Source organism: Stigmatopora nigra, chromosome 15, assembly GCF_051989575.1.
Source record: "Stigmatopora nigra isolate UIUO_SnigA chromosome 15, RoL_Snig_1.1, whole genome shotgun sequence".
In the NCBI taxonomy this organism is placed as follows: Eukaryota; Metazoa; Chordata; class Actinopteri; order Syngnathiformes; family Syngnathidae; genus Stigmatopora; species Stigmatopora nigra.
This window is the reverse complement of record NC_135522.1, coordinates 2,582,547-2,608,484: the sequence shown is the minus strand read 5'-3', so window position 1 is coordinate 2,608,484 and position 25,938 is coordinate 2,582,547. Positions and strand designations below refer to the sequence as shown.

The 25,938-nt window shown below is 35.6% G+C and overlaps 3 protein-coding genes across 4 annotated transcripts in view; 2 read left to right on the top strand and 1 right to left on the bottom strand.

Moving 5' to 3' along the window:
* The window catches only part of shisa9b (shisa family member 9b), a 6,476-nt gene extending 4,905 nt beyond the window's left edge, over nt 1-1,571 (bottom strand). The window contains exons 1-2 of the mRNA XM_077735419.1: nt 962-1,571; nt 180-286 (exon numbers count right to left, since the gene is read on the bottom strand). Coding sequence (XP_077591545.1) covers nt 180-286; nt 962-1,407 — 553 coding nt within the window. The 5' untranslated portion in view covers nt 1,408-1,571. The remainder of the gene's footprint in view (nt 1-179; nt 287-961) is intronic.
* Nucleotides 1-18,287, top strand: part of LOC144209180 (uncharacterized) — a 21,159-nt gene extending 2,872 nt beyond the window's left edge. The window contains exons 1-4 of one of the 2 annotated variants that reach the window (XM_077735420.1): nt 4,202-4,363; nt 5,003-5,174; nt 15,353-15,582; nt 18,234-18,287. In XM_077735420.1, the coding sequence (XP_077591546.1) occupies nt 5,121-5,174; nt 15,353-15,582; nt 18,234-18,273 (324 nt within the window). In that variant the 5' untranslated portion in view covers nt 4,202-4,363; nt 5,003-5,120 and the 3' untranslated portion in view covers nt 18,274-18,287. Of the gene's footprint in view, nt 1-4,201; nt 4,364-5,002; nt 5,175-15,352; nt 15,583-18,233 lie in introns of those variants that run through there. The other variant, XM_077735421.1, reaches the window with a different exon arrangement.
* mrtfbb (myocardin related transcription factor Bb) lies at nt 18,281-25,938 on the top strand. The gene is made up of 12 exons (XM_077734507.1): nt 18,281-18,287; nt 19,326-19,411; nt 19,497-19,566; nt 19,641-19,790; nt 20,510-20,658; nt 21,421-21,507; nt 21,978-22,216; nt 22,809-22,896; nt 23,108-23,569; nt 24,296-24,415; nt 25,069-25,129; nt 25,211-25,938. The coding sequence occupies exons 1-12, from the start codon at nt 18,281-18,283 to the stop codon at nt 25,486-25,488; spliced, it is 1,797 nt and encodes a 598-aa protein (XP_077590633.1). The 3' UTR covers nt 25,489-25,938.

Below are 25,938 nucleotides of genomic sequence, written 5' to 3'. Positions count from 1 at the left end.
GTTGACCTGCTTTAGTTTTATATTATTTCTTAATGAACGTAATTGGGTCATTTTCAGAGTTCGGCTGTTAGGCGTATGACTTGATTTTTTAAAATTTGTCATTGATAGTGGGTGCAGAATTTGATCAAAAAGAGAGAAACGTTGATATTGGGTTGGAAAGACGGATTTATGCGACTTACGGAGACTGTCGATGGCTATTCTTGACTGTAGGTTTTCATAGTGAAGGCCCAGGTTCATTTCGTCCATATGTTGTGGTGCAGGATGGCGGATTACATGTGCCAAAGTCCTGATGATATAAAGAGCAATATGAGTATACCAAAATATCTTGAAAAAATGTGGTTGTTTTTTGGGGGAAAATGGTAAAATCTAGTTGTTGTTTTTTTGCACAAATTACGATTTTTGTAGTTCTTAAATGTTTTGCTGGACAATATTTTCAGGCCCCAAAAAACATTTAATTGTAGTATTATAGTGTTGTGTAGATTTAGAATATTAAAAGAATTTTAAGTAAATGGAAAAAAATATTGAAATGGTGATAATTGAAAAAACAGTAATAAAAAATATGAATAGCTCTAAATGAAACAGAATTCCTTTAAAAAAAATGATAACTTAATTTAAGAAAAATAAACAAATGGAACATATCATAACTAAAAATTTTAACAAATATGGCCTGTGTGTATGTTTCCCTGGTAACATTTATTTAAAAAAATGAATTATTTTTATTGTAATTAATTTTTGTATTTTTAACCAGTCTCAACATTGAGCTCTATAGTTAAACCTAGCTGGCTATAGTAGAACTACAAAACCTTTTTTTGTTACTTTTCGTAATACACATAAAGTTTATTTCCACATTGCACTGGCATGTCCTTCACAGTCCATCAACTTGGACACAAGTGAAGAAAAACAATCAAAAAAATGGCACTTTGCCTTTTAAATCACAAAAAAACCCATCAAAAACTCCTACCGTGCCACATTTTCCCCATCAGGTCTCCTCATCTTCTCCAACCCGAGTTTGACGAAAACACCAACAAGCGCCACAATAGCCACCAAACCGCATACCACATAGACCACCACACCAGTCCTGTCTTTCCCCGCATCCTGCGCCACGTCCGTTTTGGACGGCGGTCTTCGGGTGGTCATCCACGGTGGCGTATCGTAGTTTTTGCAGTTACTCTGATCCAACCGCGAACCGCGAATATCGCAGCAAAAGCGGAACCCACACGTGCCGCAGCAATACACAAAGTTACCCTCGTGGCATACAAACGGCGGATCCCATTGGCCCATTACGTCGTAATAACCGCGGCATTTGTCTTCCGCCAGCGGGGGGAGCTCCGTCATCGACCGGTTGGAGACGTCCGCCGCCGATACTCCGGCCAGGACGGAGGCGAGTAGCAGCGGGACGCCGCGCATCTTGTCTTGTTTTTTTTTCCAGTCGATGCCAGTTCGTATTCGTGCGTAAAAGTGCTCTGGTTGCGTTTTTTTTGCGCCAAAACCTGGGGAGCCCCCCCACTCCCGTGGAACTTCGTTCCAGAGCGAATTCAGGTTGTTTCTCGTCAGAAATGAGATGGAGGAGATGGTAGTGGTGGTGGAAATTGGTTGAGGGAGGATGAACAAGAGAGGGAGAGAGGAAGGGAGGGGGCTGGGTGGGTTGGTTGGGGGTCCTTGTGTGTGCTTTGGGTGGAGAGGAGTTGTTGTTATTATTATTATTTATGAATATGAATACTTTTGGGATCAATATGGACATCTTTTTTTAAGTGGCAATGAGTTTAATTCATTCACTGGCAGCCCAGGTTACAGGGTATGTGTGGTGGTAGTTAGCAAAAATGAGGAAATTATGTTAATAACACATTGTGAGAGCAAAAGTATGGCTAAATGTCCATTTTTTTTGTTTTGATTGGATCACATTTGTTGTTAAGATATAATTTAATCGATTTTGTTGTTGTAGAGCAACAGAAATAATGCAAACTCACAATATTGACAATATTTAAATGCTCTATATTCAAATATTGCATATGTTGATTGTCTCTATTTTGTCTGTTTGCCGTTATTATTTTTTTGTTATTTTTTAAATTTAATTTGACTTATAATGACATTAAAAGTATTCATTTAAATTCCCAAACCAGAAAAAAAAACTGAAAATATTTTGTTTTACTCAGACAGTGGCTATTTTTGGTCATTTTAAAAAGAGATTATGTAATAATTAATGTAATAATTAATAATCAAAGTTGTCACTTCAAATACATAAATTATAGATTTTTTTATTTTTTTTAATTTTAAGAATGTCAATGCAATTAAAATCAACACAAACAAAATTATACAAGTTTAAGTATCATTTTAAAAAATTAAAATAAATACTTTTTAACTCATTACTTACCATTAAAAAAGAGCATCTTATTTTTAGAGAAGCTTTTTATTATGATTAGTGAAATAAGGATGCTTACTTGCCATCTGCCACTTGAGAAATCCGTCTTTGTTTTGAGGTTTTGATGCAAAATCATCTTCTCGGTGGGAGGCTACTTTTATTTACAATTGGCCACTGGGGGACTTTTGCCTTGTTTCATCTTCAACGTCTTCTATAAATAGTTGTGTTGCGCTCCCTGAAGGAGGAAACTTTTTACGTTGCTTTCAACTCCTCGTCAGGCATGAAAAATGGCACCCAACTGGTCAAATAACACACATCTTGCCCTTCGACTATCTTCGTCTTTTGGCTCAAAAGAGGGTCATCCATCCACACCCGTCATATGTATTATTGTGTAGAGAGCCACTTTAGAATGTGAAGGACAAACATTGGCTGTCTGTCTAGTTAGTGATCACTTGCATACGCCTCCTTGGGGATATTCTGAGTATAGTTGGTATAATGAGGGTAGGAAAACAACTTTTCTTTTTTTTACTGTTCCAATCAAATTAACTGGATTTTTCAACGCTGCGGAGGCCAAAATATACAGTTTACTAGTGGAAAGTAGTTGCAGTTCTAAATATGAGCTTTGGGTGGCAAAAGCGCTGATTAAAAAAAAATATATATATATGTATATGTATATGTATATATATATATATATATATGTATATATGTATATATGTATATGTGTATGTGTATATGTATATATGTGTATGTGTATATGTGTATATGTATATATGTATATATGTGGATGTGTATATGTATATATGTGTATGTGTATATGTATATATGTATATATGTGTATATGTATATATGTATATATGTGATGTGTATATGTATATATGTATATGTGTATGTGTATATGTATATGTATATATGTGTATATGTATATGTATATATGTATATGTGTATGTGTATATATGTGTATGTGTATATATGTATATGTGTATGTGTATATATGTGTATGTGTATATATGTATATGTGTATGTGTGTATATATATATATATATATATATATATATATATATATATATATATATATATATATATATATATATATATATATATATATATATATATATATATATATATATATATATATATATATATATATATATATATATATATATATATATATATACATATATACATATACACATATACACATATACACATATACACATATACACATATACACATATACACATATACACATATACACATATACACATATACACATATACACATATACACATATACACATATACACATATACACATATACACATATACACATATACACATATACACATATACACATATACACATATACATATATACATATATACATATATACATATATACATATATACATATATATATATATATATATATATATATATATATATATATATATATATATATATATATATATATATATATATATATATATATATATATATATATATATATATATATATATATATATATATATATATATATATATATATATATATATATATATATATATATATATATATATATATATATATATATATATATATATATATATATATATATATATATATATATATATATATATATATATATATATATATATATATATATATATATATACACACACTTTTAAATGAACAGCAAAGGCATATAAGTATTATTATTTGTTTTAAAAAATATATATATATATATAAAGAAGTGAGAGTGCTTTTGTTTTTTAGTGTTTTTTTTTTCCTCAAGGAACTAACGATTCAGGTGTGACTGGGTGGGAACTAATCAAGGTCCAACTCCACCTACTCCTCACAGTTAACTGCCACACTAGGCTGCAGATAGCAAACATTTGAGAATCCAAATAAAACAATATAAATAAATGTATATGTTAAGGTGAAGATCTGCCTCTTTTAGCTTGATTTAGTAGCTTTCACCCCCCCAAAAAAGGATCCTTATACCGTTGGTAAGTGAAATCAACTTGCACACAATACGTCTTAAATTGTATGCAACTATACATGTGTCACTTGCTAACAAAAACATAGTATTCTTACATCTTAACAGTTTATATTCCCATTGGGATGGATGCTCATTATATGTACATGCTTAGAAAAATGGTCTAAGAATGTAGATTGCAGACTATAGCAGTTAAAAGAGAATAAAATGTGAATAATGTGACAAACGTGAACGTTCGACCTCGCCATAGACTTTGATGCAGCCTCCATCGATGTACAAAATATTCATAACTTTCTATGATCTCCTTCTTTTCAAAGCCAGGCTCATCTAATTCTACTCATTTAGACAAGCCAATGCTTTTAATATCTTCACTGACAGAAAGCAGGTCTTTAAAAAAAGTGTTTTTGCACCCAAAAGTGTCCATATTTTGTCCATTTTCTGTAATACTTCATCCTCAGAAATAGATGCTTTTAAGAACAAAATAGATGGTGGAAAACATGTCATTTAAATGTCTAGGATATGTACCTTTTAATGTCAAGTAATGGGAAAATTTGATGCCAAATGAATATGCCAGTGCTGTAATTTATGGACAAATGATTGCGAGATGTTGGCGCTGACATTTCTCTCTTTTGTCTTTCGTCCTCTTCAGTTTTGCGGGGATAACATCGTCATGGAAACAGAAAAAAAGGAATCGCGATGACCAACGCTAGCGAGACGGAGCTGATCCTCCGTGATCCGCCGTCACAGCTGAGCATCATTATGATGAGATGGATGGCGCCGAGAGAGAAAGACATCCATGGCCTTTTAAAGGTCACACACAGGTGCATTTATTTTATTTTTTTGCATTCTGACAGATTTTTTTGCATTCTGACAGGTTTTTTTTGCATTCTGACACAGTTTTTTTGCATTCTGACAGTTTTTTAAAGCATTTTGACAGTTTTTTTGCATTTTGACAGGTTTTTTTTGCATTCTGACAGAGTTTTTTGCATTCTGACAGGTTTTTTTGCATTCTGACAGGGTTTTTTGCATTCTGACAGTTTTTTTTTGCATTCTGACAGGTTTTTTTTGCATTCTGACAGTTTTTTTTTTGCATTCTGACAGTTTTTTGCATTCTGACAGGTTTTTTTGCATTCTGACAGTTTTTTTTGCATTCTGACAGTATTTTTTTGCATTCTGACAGATTTTTTTGCATTCTGACAGATTTTTTTGCATTCTGACAGATTTTTTTTGCATTCTGACAAGATTTTTTTGCATTCTGACAAGTTTTTTTTGCATTCTGACAAGTTTTTTTTGCATTCTGACAAGTTTTTTTTGCATTCTGACAGGTTTTTTTGCATTCTGACGGGTTTTTTTGAATTATAATAGAATTTAATGAGCATGCCCAGAAAGGAGTAGAATAAAGCAAATATTTAAATGTCTTGTACTGCAATCACATTACAGACAAATATGAGAGCCAGATTATAAATATTCAGGATTCCTATCCAAATAAATCCATAATTTTCAATTTTTAAGACGCATAGCATTTCCCCCAAAATTGGTCATTTAACCCTTTATGTAAATCTTCATTTTCTTGATTTTTTTTTTCTTCTCCAGCTGAAGTAATTCAACCGCTTTTTGCAGTAGTTGAAAATATGACAGTAGAGGGCAGCAGTGCATGGTCATATTTCTCATATTTCTGTCATGCGCATAGTTGGAAAGCAAACTTTGATTTCCCATTTTTCTGCGCCAATCATTTTATGACCTTTTCCACCACGATGAAGGATGTACTGTTAGGTTTTCAGCTTTTATTAGCCTCTGACATTCCCAAAATAAATGTTAAGCGTCGTAACTATGTATCCTTTCTTTGGTTACATTTTCTTAACCGCATTCGTAGTTTTTGGAAAGATTTTTTTTCTCCCCCCCCCCCCCCCCCCTTTTAATAATGTTTTTTTTATTTTTTTTTCTGTCCCTGTGATATACAAGCGACCTGAAGCACGTCACATTGAGGGTTTTGAACACAGGAATGTTCCATTGGCTTCCTAAAAGTCAACATGAGGTTCATTTGCCACCTTAAATAAAATAACCGGTCTTGAGTTAAACTAGTGTTTTTAAATGAGAGGTACAAGCAATGTTGTAGTCTAATATAGTAACATTAAAATAATAAAGAAGACAAAGTTATTATTAGTCATCGCAATGTATATATCTATCTATATGTATATATCTATATATCTGTTACATATCTATATCTCTATCTATATTATATCTATATGTAATTATCTATATATCTGTTATATATCTTTATATCTATATTATATCTGTATCTATCTATGATATATATATATATATATATATATATATATATATATATATATATATATATATATATATATATATATATATATATATATATATATATATATATATATATATATATATATATATATATATATATATATATATATATATATATATATATATATATATATATATATATATATATATATATATATATATATATATATATATATATATATATATATATATATATATATATATATATATATATATATATATATATTATACCCATATCTCTATCTATATCTTTTTATCTATATTAGAACTATATCTCTATATCTATATCTCCATATATATATTAGAACTATCTCTATATCTACATTAGATCTGTATCTCTATCTATATTAGATCTATATCTCTATATTAGATCTATATCTCTATATCTATATTAGATCTATATCTATCTATATAAGATCTATATCTATATATCTAAATTAGATCTATATATCTCCGGATTGTTTTGACAAAATTGTGTCGGGATGACTCTCCCATTGGTGCCTTTAAAACGTGGTTTCCATATTTGACCTTGCATTTGAGCCAAACACAGCCTGCAAAAGAGCCACAAATGGCTCCCGAGCCATAGGCTCCACAGCGATGGAAGGCTACCCCCCAAACACCCCCCCAAGGAAAGCCCCATGGCCTTTGCACGTGGTGATGCAAATGCCATGTGGGTGTGGGATCTGGACTCTATTCGCTCCGGGCCTGAGTAAATAGCTTTGGCCATTCCTGGCATGGCTGCGTATGGCGCGCAGGAAGGAAATGACTCTAATCAGGGGGAACTTTGACGCTTTCCCATAACTGGCTCGGGGGGCGCTTTGGCGGCCGCGACATGACTTTCGATGAAAAATCAATGAGCTCGTTTTGGCAGATTCCAGCACGCCGCCGCTTGAACAAATTTCTAGAAATTTCTTTGTCAAATTCTTCCTCATTTTATACTGCTGTTGTTTCCTGCTGTCCAAATCATTGAATTATTATTTTTTTCCTCGGGTACTAAGCATCCCAAAAATATGTCATAGGTCGGCAAATTTTGAGCAGTTACTTCTCCCAATTTTACCATTTCAGCTTTTATTTAAAAAACTAATCGCTACCCGACAGTGAAAACAATTTTTAACCAAGCAAGAATCACTCTTGACATTTTTAAATCAAGTAATAATCCATCATCTTGTTGTCATTTTCCAGTTTATTTGACATTTTCAGGGCTTTTCAAAAAGTTGACTCTTTAAAAATGTAATCCCTATGGAGAGTAAGTTGACATTACAAATTTAAAAGCTGCCATTATTACTAAATACATACTACTTATCTTATTTTATTTAATATACCATGTAATACAATGTTGATACTCACATTACAGCCCAATGTACCGTATTTTCACGACTATAAGGTGCACTTTAAAGTCTTACATTTTCTCCAAAATAGACAGTGCGCCTTATAATCCAGTGCACCTTATATATGGAAAAAAACGCCTGAACTGAAACAATACTGTTAAATATGCAGATGCCATCTTAGTTTACAAAATCTTTCATCATATAGCTCCTCCCCCACTGCAAGATTTGATACAAAAAATCCAAAACATCAACAATGGCTGGCTCTAGAGGTGACTGTAAAGTAGTGAGTGCTTCATACCTGGAAGTCAATAGCAATTACCGTATTTGCACCACTATAAGGCGCACTTAAAAGTCTTAAATTTTCTCTAAAATAGACAGTGCGCCTTATAATACAGTGCGCCTTATAATACAGTGCGCCTTATAATACAGTGCGCCTTATAATACAGTGCGCCTTATATATGGAAAAAATGGCATTCATTGAGGGTGCGCCTTATAATGTGGTGCGCCTTATAGTCGTGAAAATACGGTAACACACAAGTCAATTATAGTATTTAACTCATTGCATGCCATTAACAGTATTAGACATACAATAATACTTCAATTTAAACTGGCTATATATATAATACTCATGTTAAATTGCCATTGACAGTGCTGGACGTCCAATCTTCACCTTCAACGAGTTAAAAGAATGCCCAACAATGGGTTAAGGCCATTTTCCATCTAATGGCGATACCATCTTTTTCCTCTGCTTGAGTAGAAATATGGCTTGAAAACAATTTAGCCCCTAATTATACGCTCTGACAGCTTTTTACCCCCTAATTATCTACTCTTCAAGCTTTAGGAGCTTGAAAAACTATATTTTTATAATCGACACAGTGTCCAAGTCAGGAAACAGTAATTTATATACATTTTTTTTGTGTGTTCAAACCTCAAATACTGCAAAACGCATAGAGTATGTCGAAAGTATTTATGTAGGTACTTTTGTAAACCTTCCCCTTGAGTCAGCAAAAGTTTTTTTTAAATAATATCGTTGATTTTAAGTCAAAAAAAAGTTCAGTCATTTAAAATGTTCACGTTGTTTTTTATTAAATGGGTAAATGACTGTGATGAGTTCTGCCCGGCAACCAAAAGAACAACAACAGTAACAGTTGTGGCATGCCAGTGAGCACATGAGGATATTTTAGGGTTTGTGTTTGTTTACAAGCCCGTGTCGTGAGTCATGGCCGCTAGAGGGTTAATTAGGGCTATGGGAAAGATCCACTCTGTTGAAATCTGGGAATGTTGGAAAAGTGTCAAACGGTCACTTTTTTTGTCGTTGTTATTGTTTGGTGTAAAGACTGTTTGCATTTTAGTTCTCAACTTTTTGAGCTGTGGAATTGTTATTTTATCTTATTTTGCTAATTACTTTTTAAGACTGTACTAAGGCTTTTTTGGGCTAAAACACTTATTTTCATTATTATTGTGTTGCGATTAGAAGAGAATGTTTAGTTGAAAGAAAATAGTTCCTAATTTTTTTTTTTTTGGCTTGATAAAACATAAAATTGGGATTTTTTTGTTTATTTTTTTAGATAAATCAGATGTGTAGTCTAGTAATGATTAATTGGAATGTAAAAATTGAATACTAAATATTTGGTAGGACCGGGAAGGAAAATTGTGAAAACGTGTTGCAGGTAAACGAACAAAAAACCCAGTAAAAAAAGCCAACTTTTCACCAAAATGGACTGAATTAAATCTATAGTTTAATATATATGTAATATCTCTATAGTACCATATTTTCTGGACTATAAGTCGCACCCAAAAAAAATTGAAGAGGGGAAAAAATAAGAGTTGTACTGTAGTAGAAGTCTTATTTTTGGAGTAAAAGCGTGTTGCAGGTAAACAAACAAACAAAAAACAGTAAAAAAAAAAAGCCAACTTTTAACCAAAATTGACTGAATTTTATCCATAGTTTAATATATATGTAATGTCTCTATAGTACCATATTTTCTGGACTATAAGTCGCTCCTAAAAAAATTGAAGAGGGGAAAAAGAGTTGTACTGGAGTACAAGTCCTTTTTTGTGGAATGTTAAATCAGAATGGATTGGACGTCTTTTGCCGTCAATCACCCTGGCATTTTAGGCATTGTTGTTATTTTTTTTGAATGGACTCTTTAAACATTCCACTGTGATGTAAGTTTGACCCTTTCTGGCATATTGTTTTAAAACCGTAAAAACCCAAAGCCACTTTTATGTGGTAAATCATAACCATGTTTTATTGGTTATCCCATCCCTTTGACAACTATTGACCAACTAGAGACACCCCTAGTTTGTCATGTAATACCTTTTTAAACCTCTTTCCCTCCGAGCTACTGGTAGCAAGCCTCCCGTTTTGGGTATCTAACAATTTCCCGTCCTTAGGGCATTAACGACAGATGACTATTTAGCTGACACGGAACGCCTAAGGGTAGATTTTGTTTGGCTCGGGTTTTCCGTTTTGGTACTCAAAGCTCGGTTTGAACCCGTGGGATCAGGTTGTGCTTCAGCTTCTGTCAGTCAAAACGCCTCTTGGATTTGGCACTTCCACATCTGGGAAGTTAATTTGAAGATGACTTCAGTTTTATAAAGTTGCCTTTCATGCCGTAAAGGCTGGCTATTGTGTTTTGTTTCCCCCGTCGTGCGAATGATGAGCTGTTTAATAAGAAACACTTTTTTTTTTGTTTTGTGGTTTTCGGTTAGTAGTCATTCGTTGTGTTTATACTAACTCACGAAATTCTTATTGCACGAGTAGTGTAATGCGATTGATACTTTAAAAATGGAGCCTAGTATGCCTGTTAACTAATTGCTACCATTATTAATGATTGCAATTCCCCTTATTAAGCGATTTAGATTTTTTTTAATTAAAAAACAGAACTGCAATGTGGCATGTATTTACTCAAAAGTCTAAAATGTTCTACAAAGTAGATCCACTAAATTCTAGATTTTTTAGATGTTGCTGTATGAAGCTTGATAGCTTGACTGTCTGGGTACATTGCTTGTTTACACGCTATATATTTAGATATTCAGGCATTCAGATAATATGCAGTCTAGTAATGATGAATTGGAAAATAAAAAATGAAAACATTTGGTAAGGTTTGGAAGAAAAATGGAAAAAGCTTGTTGCAGGTAAACATAAAAAAAGCCCAATAAAAAGCCAATTTTTCTACCAAAATTGGACTGAATTATATCTATAGTGTATGTTTATGAATATGCATGCTCTTATTGTTGCTTAAAGCATGACAATATTAGACTTTTTTGTCCACTACTAGTGACCAAAACAACACGAATTAGAGTCAAAGTGGGTAAAATAAGATCATGATTACAAAAAACGTACTTAAAAAATCACGTACAAAAGTTGTTATATAGCGTACACAATCTGAAATGATCAAAAAACCTATTAAATACTGCAAAAACTTGCAAATTGACAAGTATGTTATGAAAGTATGACAATATTAACACTGACTGAAATAACACGAATTAGAGAACGGAATCACAAAAAAACGTACTTAAAAAAGTTGCTATACAAAAGTTATTGAAAAAATATGCCGTACACGATCTGAAATGATCAAAAAACGTATAAAATACAGGAAAATCGTGTCAATATCAATATTTGTAGACTTAGTGAGACTAGTGGTACAGTCCAGTTTGGTTGGTAAAGTTAATCTTCTCGACAATAGAAACCCTCGCTTAAATAAGTAGTGTTAAATAGCTGTTGGTAGTGTGAAGTTATGTTATCTCATCTAAAATACTTGGTAGTAGCGAAATGAATAACAGGCAGCCCCGCATCAAAGAACGCTGAAGGCCCCAAAGGGATTTTCTTCTGGCTTTCCCACCATTCGCCAGGGTTTACATGGGATGTGATGGGAGTTGAGCGTAAAAGACGAAACTTTGGGAGGAAAAGGGGCTTTCAAACATAACTTTTCATGTCCCTTAATAGTCTTTTTTGTAGCATTTCATCTTTTGTTATGTACCACAATAGACATTAAATCCTACTTTATTGTGACATTATAGTTTTTATTGGAAAGCAGACATTTTGAGCTCGGGATCATCCAATCCTGGTCTATGCCATCATGCTACTATTGTAGTTGGTAACATAGAAGCATTAGGTGAAGTGATCGATTCAGATTATTAATTATGATAAACATATTTTTGGAATTTATTCCGTTTTTGTACTTAAGGATTTGTGCAATTTGTTCATATTAGGATCACCCCACATTTTTATGAATTTAAAATTAATAAATATTTGAGTATATATTTTAATAATTAATAATTAATTCATAATTTCAATATTTTAATTGAAAAGGCACTCGTTTACATTTATGTATTTTGACTTTGAAATTTGTTGTATGGCTCACAAAGAATAACATTGGAAAATGTGTTTATTTTTTGTGGCTGTCTTTGTCAAAAAAGGTTTCCACTCCACCATTTTTTTTCAGTTTTAGTTCCTTATCTTTGACCCCAATTGCGTCCAAGTTCTTTACGATGTTTTCAATGCCACGGCTATGACCCAGACGTTTTACCACCAAGATAAATAACTGCAAAAATACAGTATTGTCATTTTTACGACCCTCACTTGAACCTGGTCAGCCGAAGGCAAATTCAGTACAATACTTAATAATATGAAGTTATAATTAGTTCAGTTAACCTATTTTGTTTACTAACTGACGCAAAATCTTCCTCTTCAATGTGACTTTTAACCTTCTCGGGGATCCATCTTGGAATGAACACAGTCCAAAACCCAGAAGGAATTTGGTTGTCTGGCTTTTATTTTAAACGTGAGCTTAAGAGTACCGCGTGGACTGACTCTTTCATTACGGTGCACCTGTATTCGATTACTGTACGCCAATCATCGGGAAGCGTACGAAAAACAACGAACGTGGCTGTAGTTTAGAACTGGTTCGGATGAACAAGTAATGGTGTTTTCCAAAATAATTGTTAAGATAACCCAAGTTAACATAAAATTCAGTTTAGGACTCATTCAAAGTAGTATTTTTAGGACTACAGTATTCCCTCGTTTATCGTGGCTTCACTTATCGCAAATTTGATATTTTTTCTGCTATTATTTTTTTATTTTTTTTTATTTTTTAAGTTTATGAAAATATGAAAATCCACCTTGAGGACTCATAAGCGGAAGCCAGTCTTGCTACTAAAACTAATTACTGATGAATAAAATAAGATTTATTAATTTTAAATTCATAAAAATGTGGGGTGATCGATCCTAATTTTTTTAATATTCGAACCATATCTGGTCCACATTAACTGTGATATTCGAGGGATTACTGTACTGTTGTATATCACAAGAATTGTAAATTATAAAGCAGCATAGTGGTGAAGTGGTTAACACATCCGCCTCACAGTTTTCAGATCAGGGGTTCAATTCCTGGCTCCAATTTTCCTGTGTGGACTAAAAATTGTCTATTTGCGTAAACAGTTATTTCTCTAACTGCCCTGTGATTGGCTGGCCTGTATTATACCTCATTCTAGTTAACCAGGTTAGGCTCCAGCACCCCCCTTGTAACCCCTTCATGAGGATAAACAGATTAGATGACTGAATGAAAAACAACATGGTTTCATTCCATTCCAGTTAAAGAAGACATAAAAAAGTCCATTTATGACTAACTGTTAGATGACTTTTTCCCCACTAGGCAGATGTTAATTTTTCAAGAAAGATCATCTTCCCGACAGTTGAAAGTGTGGGCGGAGCTTATGTTTTTAGCCACGTTTCAACTTCATTAGACGTTAAAGCCGTTAAAACCGCTTCTAAATGACTTTGTTGGTTGTGAAACCACAACGCATCAACGCCATTCCGCTTCTCCGAGTGTTTTTTACTCCAGAAAAGTTGCACCATGGTGGAAACAGCTGGCAAATGCTGGTACAGATGGACGCAATCATCTAATAAGGCGTGTTGTATCATCAAAAAAAAAGCTTGACAATGACTTGTTGCAGTGGCAGATTGAAATTCTCTCACGTCACCGCAATCGCAGCGCTTTGTTCTCGCAGTCATTCTGTCAACTGAAAACGGGCGGATTTAATTTAAAACAGATTTTTTTTCACTACGGAAGCTCGAAAAGACAAAAAAAATGTCCCTTTTGACCTCTCTATAGGTATCACAAAGCTATATTTTGAGGATTTTTGGCTATTCTGATGAACATGACGTGACATTTTTCCACATTCCACTACACTTAATCCCCTTGATTTGACTGGCTGCGTGTCACTCACGTTTCCTGAAAGCCGCCAACGTCATTTTGGCTAGCTCCTGGATGGCGTCGCACCAGGCCAAAAGTTCTAAATTTAAACCATCGTTTTTATGAAAATAGTCTTTGACCTCACTTGTGTGGGATTGCTGGAATGCTAGTGTTTTGTTTCAGTTTCAAATGGCCAACAAGGTGATACTTGATGATTTAGCAGAAACCACAATTGGACAAAACCTAAATCATGTCTAAATTGTGTTCACAAAATGAACTAAAACATTGAAAGTTTTTATATCCATGTATTTACAAATGACTGAATACATCGTGACCGGATGTTTGGTCGCCGGTCAAATGTCATATGTACTTAGATATTAAACAGTACTTGGACATTAAACAGTACTTGGACATTAAACAGTACTTGGACATTAAAAAGTACTTGGATATTAAACAGTACTTGGATATTAAACAGTACTTGGATATTAAACAGTACTTGGATATTAAACAGTACTTGGATATTAAACAGTACTTAGATATTAAACAGTACTTGGGTATTAAACAGTACTTGGATATTAAACAGTACTTGGATATTAAACAGTACTTGGATATTAAACAGTACTTGGATATTAAACAGTACTTAGATATTTAACAGTACTTAGATATTAAACAGTACTTAGATAATAAACAGTACTTAGATATTAAACAGTATTAGAGATTAAACAGTACTTAGTTATTAAACAGTACTTAGTTATTAAACAGTACTTAGATATTATACAGTACTTAGATATTATACAGTACTTGGATATTATACTCTCTCTACCTCCATCCATCCATTTTCAATACTGTGTATCCTCACAAGGGTCGCGGGGGTGCCGGAGTCTATCCCAGCTAACAATGGGGAGGAGGTGGTTGGGGTACACCCTGAACTCATTTTAATTCAATTTCATAACTTTATCTTATTAGTTTTTGTAAAGAATTACAAATGTGTTTTTTTAAAATACAATTTTATAAAGGACTATACTACTACTAATGTCAACATTTAGCCCTAATGTTAGGCTTGAGAGGGTTAACACTAGCAAGACTGTGATCCCTCCTACTGATCTTAACACACACTCTTGTGAACACACACTTTCTCAGCTGAGCCAGAGAGGAGGGGTCGCCGCCAGCCCCGGCCGTCCCAGGCTCTCACATCTGAGTCTGGGCTATCCTGGACGGCCACCACCTTCACCACCACCACCACTACCACCATTACCGCTAACCTTGGTACTCCATGGGACTCCAAAAGTGGCCCCCCAGCACAGCACCCTCCATGATGGCATGCCTCCACGTGGAGTCCCACTCCATCATCGCCAGCAAATTCAAATCGGGTACGTCCTGTTATTTATCTATTTGTGATGACAATAGGGAATGTTGCTGTTTTTTTGGGGGGGTTGAGAGGGGGTAGTGTGTCAACAGGCTGGCCAGGAAGTGACATAGCTAACCAAAAACTCTTTTGTATTGACTCACGTCCAACGTCATTGTCACTTTTGTGGCTAGAGATGAGACATAATGAAACGTATATTCAGATTGATGCAACATTACTAATAATCGTTATCATATCAGGACAGAAATTGTTTTTTATCCACACTACCAAGTAATTTCAATGGGAAATTAACATTATGTAATATTTAATATATATCCAGTACCATTTTAATAATGAGTTATCATCTGTAATATCATTAAATGTTTGACGGGCTTAAAAAAACAAAGAACACAACAAGAAAAAGGGCTTTTAAAATGTATTACCTAATCAACTAATTCACTAATTGGCTGCTCTTGACTGGTAGAGGCGACCAATCCAGTTTGAATGTCAAATTAGGTTAATTGCAAACAAGTTTAGGCAAGTAATTCAACATATTTTCTATAAAATACTGAGAATACTAGTTTTTTTTAATCATTTCAACATGTCAAGTTTTCAAAAAGGCGCTGTTTAAGTGACTAGCGCCACCTAGCGTTAAATTTGAGAAGCGCAAAAGAATGTAGGCTGAATTCAACCTTCTTGTGAGGGACTTTTTCCGTGATGTTTACATGATTTGCACCGTGAGCCATAGTTTGGACAACCCTGGTTTAAACTTTGTGGCGGCGGCGGCTTAAACTAATATTCATTTTATTTTTTAAACCTCACTTTTGATGAACTGTCAAGGAAGTCATTTTATTTCGGTTAACGTGTGGTTTAAAATATGTTTTTGGCGGTTATGCTTTGGAAAGTTAAGTATTATTTTTAACCCGGAAAACATCTAGATCTTCTGGTCCAATCTACGAGGCAGACATTTACACCTCTATTCCACCGTACCGCTTTAACAGACCCTAATTTCCCTAAAATTTTCTGTAATCCTCTTGCCAAAACAAACGCCAACTGGCGACCATTCACGCAATTTCTATTTGCGATAACACAAACTGACTCCATCCCATCCAAAGGGCCTGTACCTTTAAGTCAGAACCCGTCTTTGGGTTATTTATTAGCAATAACTCGGAGATAAATCAACGTCTTCGTCTTCGTGTTGGCGGCAAAACGCTTTGTTCCATTTTTCGAGGAATCAAATCAAATGGGAATCAAACGGGAGCTTTACCGTCGGACCACGTCGGGAAATTCGAGTTGATGTCATGGCTGACGTGATGGGGGGGTGGGGTTAGCCAGGGTTCAACACCTGGGGATCGGATCCTGTCCCCTAATATGAAATATTCAATTTCTATACAGGCAAAAATGACTTAAAATCAGTTTTTTCCCAATTCAATCTCTGGGTTTTCTTACCAAAAGCGGGTCACTCGCCCCTTAAGCTACTACCCCCGACATGTCATGGTTCCCAGGCCTCGTTCTCACAGCTGCCCCGTTTATTTTTGCTCGCTTGAGTCAGAAGGGTCCGCTCAATGCTTTTCCCAAGAGGAGGACTTTGCAGGTCTGTCTTGTGGTGTGTAGGGAGGATTGACTTCCTGTGAGATACTTGGTAGATGTATTGGACAAACGTCATCTTTCTTTACCAATGAAGTATGTGGAATTTGGTTCGGATGGTGGAGACGTCATTGGTTGAATTGAAATACAGTGGTACCTCGACATAAGAGCCCCACTGACATATGGGCATTTCGAGATACAAGTAAAATATCTCGAGTAAATGATTATCTCTAGATATGAGACAAATTTTGAGATAAGGGTAAAATTTTGAGGAAATAATTATCTCTAGATACGAGACAAATTTTGAGATAAGAGTAAAATTTCGAGTAAGTAATTATCTCTAGATACGAGAGGAATTTTGAGATGAGGGTAAAATTTTGAGTAAATAATTATCTCTAGATACGAGACACATTTTGAGATAAGAGTAAAATTTTGAGTAAATAATTATCTCTAAATAGGAGACAAATTTTGAGATGAAAGTAAAATTTTGAGGAAATATTTATCTCTAAATACGAGACAAATTTTGAGATAAGAGTAAAATTTTGAGTAAATAATTATCTCTAGATACGAGACAAATTTTGAGATAAGAATAAAATTTCGAGTAAATAATTATCTCTAAATACGAGACAACTTAACTAGGTCTACATTGTCTTTTCCTGTGTCTGTACTTGCCACTCCTACAAACTGAATTTCACGAATACATGATGAATAAAGATTCACCTAATCTTAATGGAGTAAATCTAGCGCCTTACGACTCACCTTGGGTTCAAACCCTCGTCAAATCAAGTAAACTAGACATGACTCACATGGCTTTCTGTCTGCCGGCAGCTTTGCCCATTAACAATCTCACACCATCGTTTGGATTCGATTCTATTCCCATGTTGACTTTGGCCGAGGCGCTCCATTGGACGCCATCGCTACTCGAGAGCCACGTGCGGTTTTAAACCCCCCGTTTCCACTATGGCCAAATACAGGATGTGATTTTTCTACCATAACCTTTCGTGTTTATTAAAAACAAGACAGTTTTGCCACTCTGGCGCCTTTTCACACTCTAATTGTCCAATTTTTTCTTTCTGGGCAATCTGGCAGGCCTTCAACTGTGTCGGCAGCAGCGACGAAGTCGGGATGAACGCGTCATGCCCCGTGAGTACACCATTTTTTAGTCTCAATTGGGTTCAATTCTGGGTTTTGGTCAAGAAGTAAGTGTGGGTAAGCCAGGGTTGATCTTTAATGGATAAAAAAATGCATAATAAGATCAACTGATGGGTTTTTTTAGCCCCAAAAATTGAGGAACTTCTTAAGGGAATTATGATAAGTTTTTTTATTTGCTGCTACATGCAGAGTAATGTGTAAAAGTCCCCCGGCGCCCTTTGCGAACTCCTCCCTGGCTCCACATTGCTTCGTGACTCAGAGGCGGGGCCTTTGCTGGAGGTCGCTGACCTTTTGGGATTGGCAAAAAAACTCCACTCCATTCCACGTCACTCTCCACTAAAGTTATTTGACAACATTCATTCATTCTGCTGGGCTGTTGATCCTCACTAGGGTCGCAGGGGTGCCAGAATAGTACCCATAAAAAGCAGTTATAATGGATTAGATGCAACTTTCGTCTTCTCTGCGCAGCAGCAATCATATGGCGCGCAGTAAATAAAATCCAAACTATTTTTTTATACCCTTTTCCCCATGATGGCGCCATTTACGCAACAGCCAATGGCAGTAGCTCTTTCCACTCTTATGTTTTTTGTGTTTTACAGCATGTTTTACATGAAAAATTGGATGTCTATGCCGTCAGTATCAGCCAATGAGTGGACATCTAAAAATGAATGCATTTTTTTTTTGTTTAGATCTTTTTTGTTTTGTTTTTTGATTCCAATCCTCTGTTTACAAAAGTTTAAGGATGCCAAGTTGCGTCTTTTGATTTTTCTGAACTCAGCTCTCAGAGGACAAAAGTTAGGACATCCATTGTGAATACTGTAGTGTGACCATTACACAAGCGCCCCACAAAGCTCGACGGCTAACAAAAAATGTCAATTCGTGATATTCTTTTATGAGCTTTACACTTGAGAAATCACATTAATTGTTTCATTTAACTTTAGCGGCGTGGGCAGGAACTCCAGAGATTGAACTGTGTGTATACAAGTCATGAAAAAAATAGTTGATTTAAATGATTCTCGTCTTTTTCAGCTCTAAAAACCCCCGCTGCCTTCCACGAGAGGATTCACAGTCTGGAGAGAGCTAGAGTAAAAGACATGGCTTGCCATCGGCACACGGTAAATACACCATTTTCTATCTATATTCCCTTTACAAAGGAACTCCTTTGACTTTCCCATTATTATTTTTTTACATTTTTTTTAGACTGGGAACTTCCTGAAGCACAAACTCTGCCGCAGACCTACTCGGTCTGAGTTGGTCCGTATTCTGAAAGGTAAGAAAAGAGGATTTATTTCTTTATTTTTTATTTTTTTGAGGGTTTCCTTACCAACTTCTTCCTCGACACAGAGAGCAAAGGCGAGGTTTCCCTACAGGCGACTCGGACAAAACTAAAGAAGGCCCGTCTAGCCGAAGAATTCAACCAAAAATTAGCATGCAGACCTGAACCCATGGAGGGTTTGGAGAAGAAAATCCTGGAAAAAAACGAGGACCAAAACGGTAAATGCTATTTCTGTCAAAACTCTCAAATTGGCTCACTTTTTGTATCATATAAGCCACATCCACCCTCATATGTTTTTTAAGCAATTTTAAGTGCCCAATAAGTCTACCATGCATGTTTTTTTGGGATATGGGAGTACCCAGGAAAAACCCACACAAGTCTGTGGAGGACATAAAGCCTGGGGATCGAACCCTCGACCCCGGAGCCGTTGAGCCGGCGACTAACCACACACTCAACAGGCTGTTTACTTTACTTTGTGTAATATTATTTAAAAGTAACGCAGTCAAGTACTCTTGAGTAGAATTTTCTGTGTTCTAACTTTAATGAGTACTGTCCCTTTAATAAGTAAATCAAGTTTTATTAAGAGCTATACTTTGAAATACTTCAACAGGATGTTAAAGTCGTAAAATAAAAAGATGATTTTTCTTGGCTTGGCAAATACAAATGCATTTTTCACACATTATTTCATTGGCTAGAAATGAAAATAGTACTTCAACTGTATTGACCTTTTGCTGTATTCGTACTAAAATAGATGCACAGTAGACATTCCTTCCTATTTCTTATCATTATTGTTGTTTATTTTCCTAACTTTAGTTTTTTTTAAAGCCCTTATACGCCTGGTCATAACAAAAAAAAATGGATCGGCACCAAATTTTGACTTCATGCTAAATCTTGACTGTTTTTATAGCAATATTATTTTGTTTTGTTTTTCTTCCAGGCGATAGTCCAGACCCAAGTTCAGACATGGTGGATGTTTACACTTTCAGCGACGACAAGAGCGACGCTTTATCGCCCGATGGCGCTCTCCAGACGTCTCCCGCCACCGGCTCGACCTCGCCGGTTCACTCTTCCGGTTCTCCTGTTCAGGTGAGGCCATTTAAACCCTTTTTGGGGACTTTATTTCCCAGTCAAAATGGATTAGATGCCCATTTAGATGGTTCATGTGGGCCAGCCAGACCATTTTAGATAGATTAGTTTTAATAAATGGATTAAAAGAACTGGATTAAAAGGCCTGAATTTTCAGTTTTTTATAGATCTATATATAGATTTATTTTAGCTTTTTTTAATATATGTTTTTAGATTTTACAAAATGAATTTTGAACTAAAAACCGAGAAAAAATGGATTAAAAAATACAATTATTGCATTAAGAGGGGGAAAATCAGGAAATTTAATAGATATAGATATTATATTTAGATTAATTTTAATAAATGGATTAAAAGAACTGGATTAAAAGGCCTGAATTTTCATTTTTTTTTATAGATCTAAAACAATGTTTATTTTAGCTTTGTCTTTTTAGATATTTTTAGATTTTACAAAATGATTTTTGAACTAAAAACACAGAGAAAATTGATTAAAAAATGACAATTATTGATTTAAAAGGGGGAAAATCAGGTAATAGAATATACATCTATACTCTTCATTTTAATTTGATCCTAAAACAGAAAGTCGACACTCATGATTTACTTTCCTGGGCCACATAAAATGATGCAGCGGGCCAGATTTGGCCCCCGGGCCACCACTTTGATACATGTGATATAGGCAGATGTGAACGCTTTTTGCATTAAATCTAACTTACTAACTATTAGCAACTACTTTGTACTTGATGATGTTGTGTGTCCTTTCCTAAGGAGCCCCCCCGACCATCTTGTAAATCCTCCCCCGACTGCTCACCCCCCACCACTTCATCTCAGCCAATCACCGCCCTGCTTACAAAGGTAAGCCTCATTTCACAATAGCGAAAAAATAGCCAGCAATGTGTTTTTTATTGAACAACCTGCCCTATAAAAAGCCAAAAAGTCCAATAAAAACATCCACATCCATTTCAAGGAACACGGAGTCCCAAAAATAAAACCTAGATAGCATAACAAAATATAAAAACATACCAAATTCTTTATTATACACATTGCACGGTAGTCTGGATCAAATCAATTCACCCCAGAATAAAAAAAAAAACATTTCCATCTTCCAACTTTCCGTTTAAACTCCGAGAGTTCGAACCCTGAACCTCAGGACTGCGAGGCAGACACGCCAACCACCTCTCTACTATTAAAACAGACCTTAATGCAGGTGTTAAATCAATGAAGGTCAAATTTCCTATTTCTTCATCCAGACATTTTCATCAACCATCTTTCCTAAAGCCTTCGCCCTAATGTGTGTTTTTGTGTGTGTTTTTTGTGTTTTTTAGCAGCAAACGTCGCCAAAACCGACAGGCGAGAAAAGCCGCAGCGGCAAAAAGAGCCGAGAGGCCAAGCCGAGGATCCGAAAGCTCAAATATCACCAGTACATTCCCCCGGACCAGCACAAACAGTCTTCAACGGAACCCGTGGCGGCGGCGGCGCGTATGGACGCCGCCTACATGCGGATTCTACAGCAGCAACAGCACTTTTTACAGCTGCAGATTCTCGGCCACCAGGCGGCGCTTGAGTAAGTTGATTGGATCTCAGTTTGGAGGAAGTACAGTGTTCCCCCGCTACTTTGCGCTTCAGTTAACGCGGACGCAGAGCTTCAGATTTTTTTGGGGAAAAAAAGAAAAAATACAAATATTACATTGAAACAACATATTTTACAGTTGTTTTTGTTATAACATGAATTTCACTCTCTACCCGTATTTTATATGGTGTACTGTATACAGGGAGATAAAAAAAATAATAAAAAAAAATAAAAAAATTAAAAAATATACATAAAATTTTTTTTTAAAAATTAAAAAAAATATATAAAAAATATATAAAAAAACATTAAAAAAATATAAAAAAAATTGGGGAGTTAAATTCAAATTAAACATTTTGGGAGGGGAATCCTTACTTCGCGGAAATTCACTTAGCGCGATAAGCGAGGGAACACTGTACTGAAAGTATATATATATATATATATATATATTTTATTTTTTTATTTTTTTTTGGGTATGCATGTCCGTGTATGACGGCGTTTTGGTTCCACGGCCCTTGCCTTCCTTCGTAGTGGTGAATAACCAAGGCCGAGTTAACACCCTTTTCCTTTCTCTTGTCGTTTTGGACAGTTCAAAAGGGCCATTTCCAAATAATTGCAAAGTCCCAAAGGAAAACTGCAAACCCAATCAGTTGCCGCTCAACTTGGATGAAATGAAGGTGATGTTTTATTTTTGATGGAATTCCTAGCCATGCTGAATGGATTATGTCAAATTTATAAATGAGTTTGATATTTAACTTTACAAAAAAAGACCATGTATTTTTTAATCGATATAAAGACAGCCAGAATTTATTATATTTATAATCTATCTTCTTATTTGCTATTTCAAATCGATTCCACCCTAAAATATGCCAACAAAAATCTTCACAGGTGGCCGAGCTGAAGGTGGCGCTCAAACTACGTTCACTCCCCGTCTCCGGAACTAAAACGGATCTAATCGAGCGGCTCAAATCCTACCACGAAACCCTCCATGACGCAGAGACGAAATCTCCCGAAAAGCCGACCCCGGCGTCCCCCAAGGCGTCTGGCGAAGACGGCACCCCCCACGAGAAGGACCGCCGCCTTCGAGAGAAGGAACTTCAGATCGAGGAGCTAAAGCGAAGGCTGGAGCGCGAGCAGAAGTTGGTGGAGGAACTCAAATTACAACTGGAGGTGGAGAAGAGGAACCACCATCAGTTGGGAGAGTCCTCCTCGCCTGGGCAGGTTCCTGGCTCACCCCCCCTAGAGGAAGACCAGGTCAAATGCGAGCCTCCCGGTTCCACCACGGCACTTCCTCGACACGCCGTTGCACCGCAGTTGGCAAAAAATGATGACTTGACATCTCAGAGCAAGGTAAAATGTTTTAAAATAAATGATCACCGTACAGCTCCTTCTACTGGATCACTCGGGAGTTACAGGCAACAATAAGTCTGCATTTAATGAATGGAGTTAGAGTTAATCAGCCGGAATACTAAAAAATGCAGGTTTCCAGTTAAAATGGATTGGATGTCTATTGCCGTCACTGGAAGCCAATAACGTGATATTTTATAAAAATATATATATCTAACATGATATTTTTTACTTTCTGATTTGACTTGGGCTACAGATAAAAAAGTTTAGACACCCCTGTTTAAGAGCAGCCACTTTGACATTTAAGTACCGTATTTTCACGACTATAAGGCGCACCACATTTTAAGGCGCACTGCATTATAAGGTGCACCCTCAATGAATGAAACATTTGTATTTTTTTCCATATATAAAGCACACTGGATTATAAGGTGCGCTGTCTATTTTGAAGAAAACGCAAGGCTTACATATAAGTTTGGACAGCAAAATACTGTATTTTCACGACTATCAGGCGCATCACATTTTAAGGCGCACCCTCAATGAATGACATTTAAAATTTGTTTCAATATATAAAGCACACTGGATTATAAGGCGCCCTGTCTATTTTGGAGAAAATTTCAGACTTAAGTGCGCCTTATAGTCTTGAAAATACGGTAGACTGTAACTATTATATTTTCACTGTGAATCTTACACGTTTGTCTTAATGTTTCTATTCCTGGTTGTCTTCACTAGAGCGTCTGTCATGGATGTCCTCCAGATTTCATGCCAACAGCGCTGAATTGTAAAAACCTCCGAGAACCTCCTCCTTACGAAGACGCGGTGAAACACACCCGCATGCATCCTACTATTCAGGTCAGGATTGGATAACTTTATTCATCCCGTATTCGGGAAATTTTAGTTGTCATAGTAGCAAGAGGGTGAGAATACAGACACAGAAAAAGACATTTTAGACCTAAATAGATAGGTAATAAGTAAGTTAATAAATAAATACAAGAATAAATATTTAAATAAATCATTTATGTATATGTATATATACCTATACACATACATACACATTCATATATATAAGTTTGTAGTATTTAACTCCATAGATTGGCTTGTTGTGTAGTGTTAAGGTTGAAAAAACATCATTATTTGTTCAAAAAAGGGTTTTATTTGTTATAACAATTCTTTTTTACATAATCACCATATCAATTTTGACTGTTATTTATGATAAACATAAAATACAATGAGGAACATTTTTTAAATAAATACAATCATCGTTACTGTCAATGCTTGTTTTTTTAATGACCAAAACTAGTCACTTACCCCCAAAAAAATGTCTTAAATGACTACTGAAATGTCCCAATTGATGGGTTAACATATGTAAACAGATATTCCAAATGCCCTGAACAATCTTCCAATCCCAGCTCCTCTCATTTCAAACAAATTGGACATCTTATATGTGCGTTTATGGTAAATCTCATTTGTCAACTACTTTCCATCAAGTTCAATGTTTCCTCCAGGGTTTATACGCAGCGAGCCAGCAGATGGACGACCTCTTTGACATCCTCATTGAAAGTGGCGGTAACAAAGCAACCCACATTGCATTGTAATTCCCCATAAAAACTAATATGACTCATATTTTTCCATTTTTTGTGTGTGTAGAGATGCCCCCTTTCCTAAAAGGCAACCTTCCCATAGACAACAAACGTTGCATGGCAGTAACACCCAACGTCACCCTCCTGCCCGTCAACACGGCACTATCCCGTCCACCTCCTCGCGTCCAGGTAGCCCAGGCGCCGTCTGAGGACCCTCCTTCACCCCTGGACGGCATGGAAGTGGACCTGGACGACGTCCAGGGGATGGATTGGTTGGACTTGGGTGTGTCGGGCGGAGAGGGCGTCTTTTCCGTAGACTTCCTGGATGCTTACCAACTACTCTAAGCGCATTTTCCCGTGAAGAAAGATGGCAGCCGTCCTACAGAGACTGGAAGAGTGACTCAAAGGTAGAGAATTTACTCAATTTTTTTAAAATGATGGACATTTTTTCATTTTTTTAGCCGTGTTAGGGTAAAAAAAAGACTCTTGGAATGTTTAGTATTGTCGTGAGGATTTATAGACGGACTTAAAAACGATTTCGGGTTAGGGAGAATCTGGTAATCTAGCAATGTATGAATCGGAGTTTTGGGGCAAAAAAAAATATAATGCAATAAAGGGCCAAAATGGCCACTTGGTGAATTTTGAAACTTTGTAAGGTGGAAATATCTTATTTTGTTTCAATCTTTAGGAGGAAAGAAGCAGAATAGTTTAGGTTACTTTGCAAGAATTTACTTTGCTATTTGGTGTCCTCTGGTGGACAATTATTGGGGCACTCGTCTGTTAACGTGAGGCTGT